Genomic DNA, 596 nt, shown 5'->3' on the forward strand with positions numbered 1-596 from the left:
GTGTGTGTGTGTGTGTGTGTGTGTGTTAGTCGCTCAGGTATGTGTGGATGTAGATCTGTTGTTGGATCCAGGGGGTGAAGTGCGTCACGTTGCTGTAAACTCCGGGTCCGAGAACTTTACTGAAGCACACGCTGCCCCACGACGTCAGGCCGAACAACGTCCAGCGACCGCCGTCCTCCTCACACACCAGCGGGCCGCCGCTGTCGCCCTGAACACACACACACACACACACACACACACACACACACACACGGTCAGAAACCAGTAAGAATCATAATTCAGTTGTACAAGTTTTGCTGCAAAGCTTTTTGTTGTTGTTGTTGTTGTTTTTTGTTAAAAAAAAAGAACAAAACTCAACAGATTTACTTATAATATATGAATGAACCCGACCAGATGTTGGTGCAGATGTTACCATGCAGGAGTCAACGGTTCCAGCGTCGTAACCGGCGCAAAGCATCCTGGGAGTGATGGTCTTCATGTCGAAGTACGACTGACACTGAGACAGAGAGATGATCCGAACCTCCCCCTCCTGCAGCTTGAAGGGCACTGCACACACACACACACACACACACACACACACACACACACACACACAC

The 596-nt window shown here is 49.8% G+C and overlaps 1 protein-coding gene across 1 annotated transcript; it reads right to left on the minus strand.

Annotated features, from left to right (window-relative positions):
• Nucleotides 1-6: 6 nt before the first annotated feature.
• Nucleotides 7-549, minus strand: LOC111648243 (atrial natriuretic peptide-converting enzyme-like). Its single transcript, XM_023398081.2, has 2 exons — nucleotides 413-549; nucleotides 7-208 (listed from the first exon to the last, which is right to left on the minus strand). Exons 1-2 carry the CDS (start codon nucleotides 476-478, stop codon nucleotides 26-28), a joined length of 249 nt encoding a protein of 82 aa, XP_023253849.1. The 5' UTR covers nucleotides 479-549; the 3' UTR covers nucleotides 7-25.
• Nucleotides 550-596: the final 47 nt, after the last annotated feature.

Source organism: Seriola lalandi, unplaced genomic scaffold (assembly GCF_002814215.2).
Source record: "Seriola lalandi dorsalis isolate HSWRI2012SDOR001 ecotype SW California unplaced genomic scaffold, Sedor1 jcf7180002038144, whole genome shotgun sequence".
NCBI lineage: Eukaryota > Metazoa > Chordata > Actinopteri > Carangiformes > Carangidae > Seriola > Seriola lalandi.

Excerpts from the sequence above, each read along its gene's own strand:
- LOC111648243 (XM_023398081.2), bottom strand. The coding sequence starts at position 478 with ATGAAGACCATCACTCCCAGGATGCTTTGCGCCGGTTACGACGCTGGA. Across the intron at positions 209-412 it reads GAACCGTTGACTCCTGCATG|GGCGACAGCGGCGGCCCGCT; the intron begins GTAACATCTGCA and ends GTGTGTGTTCAG.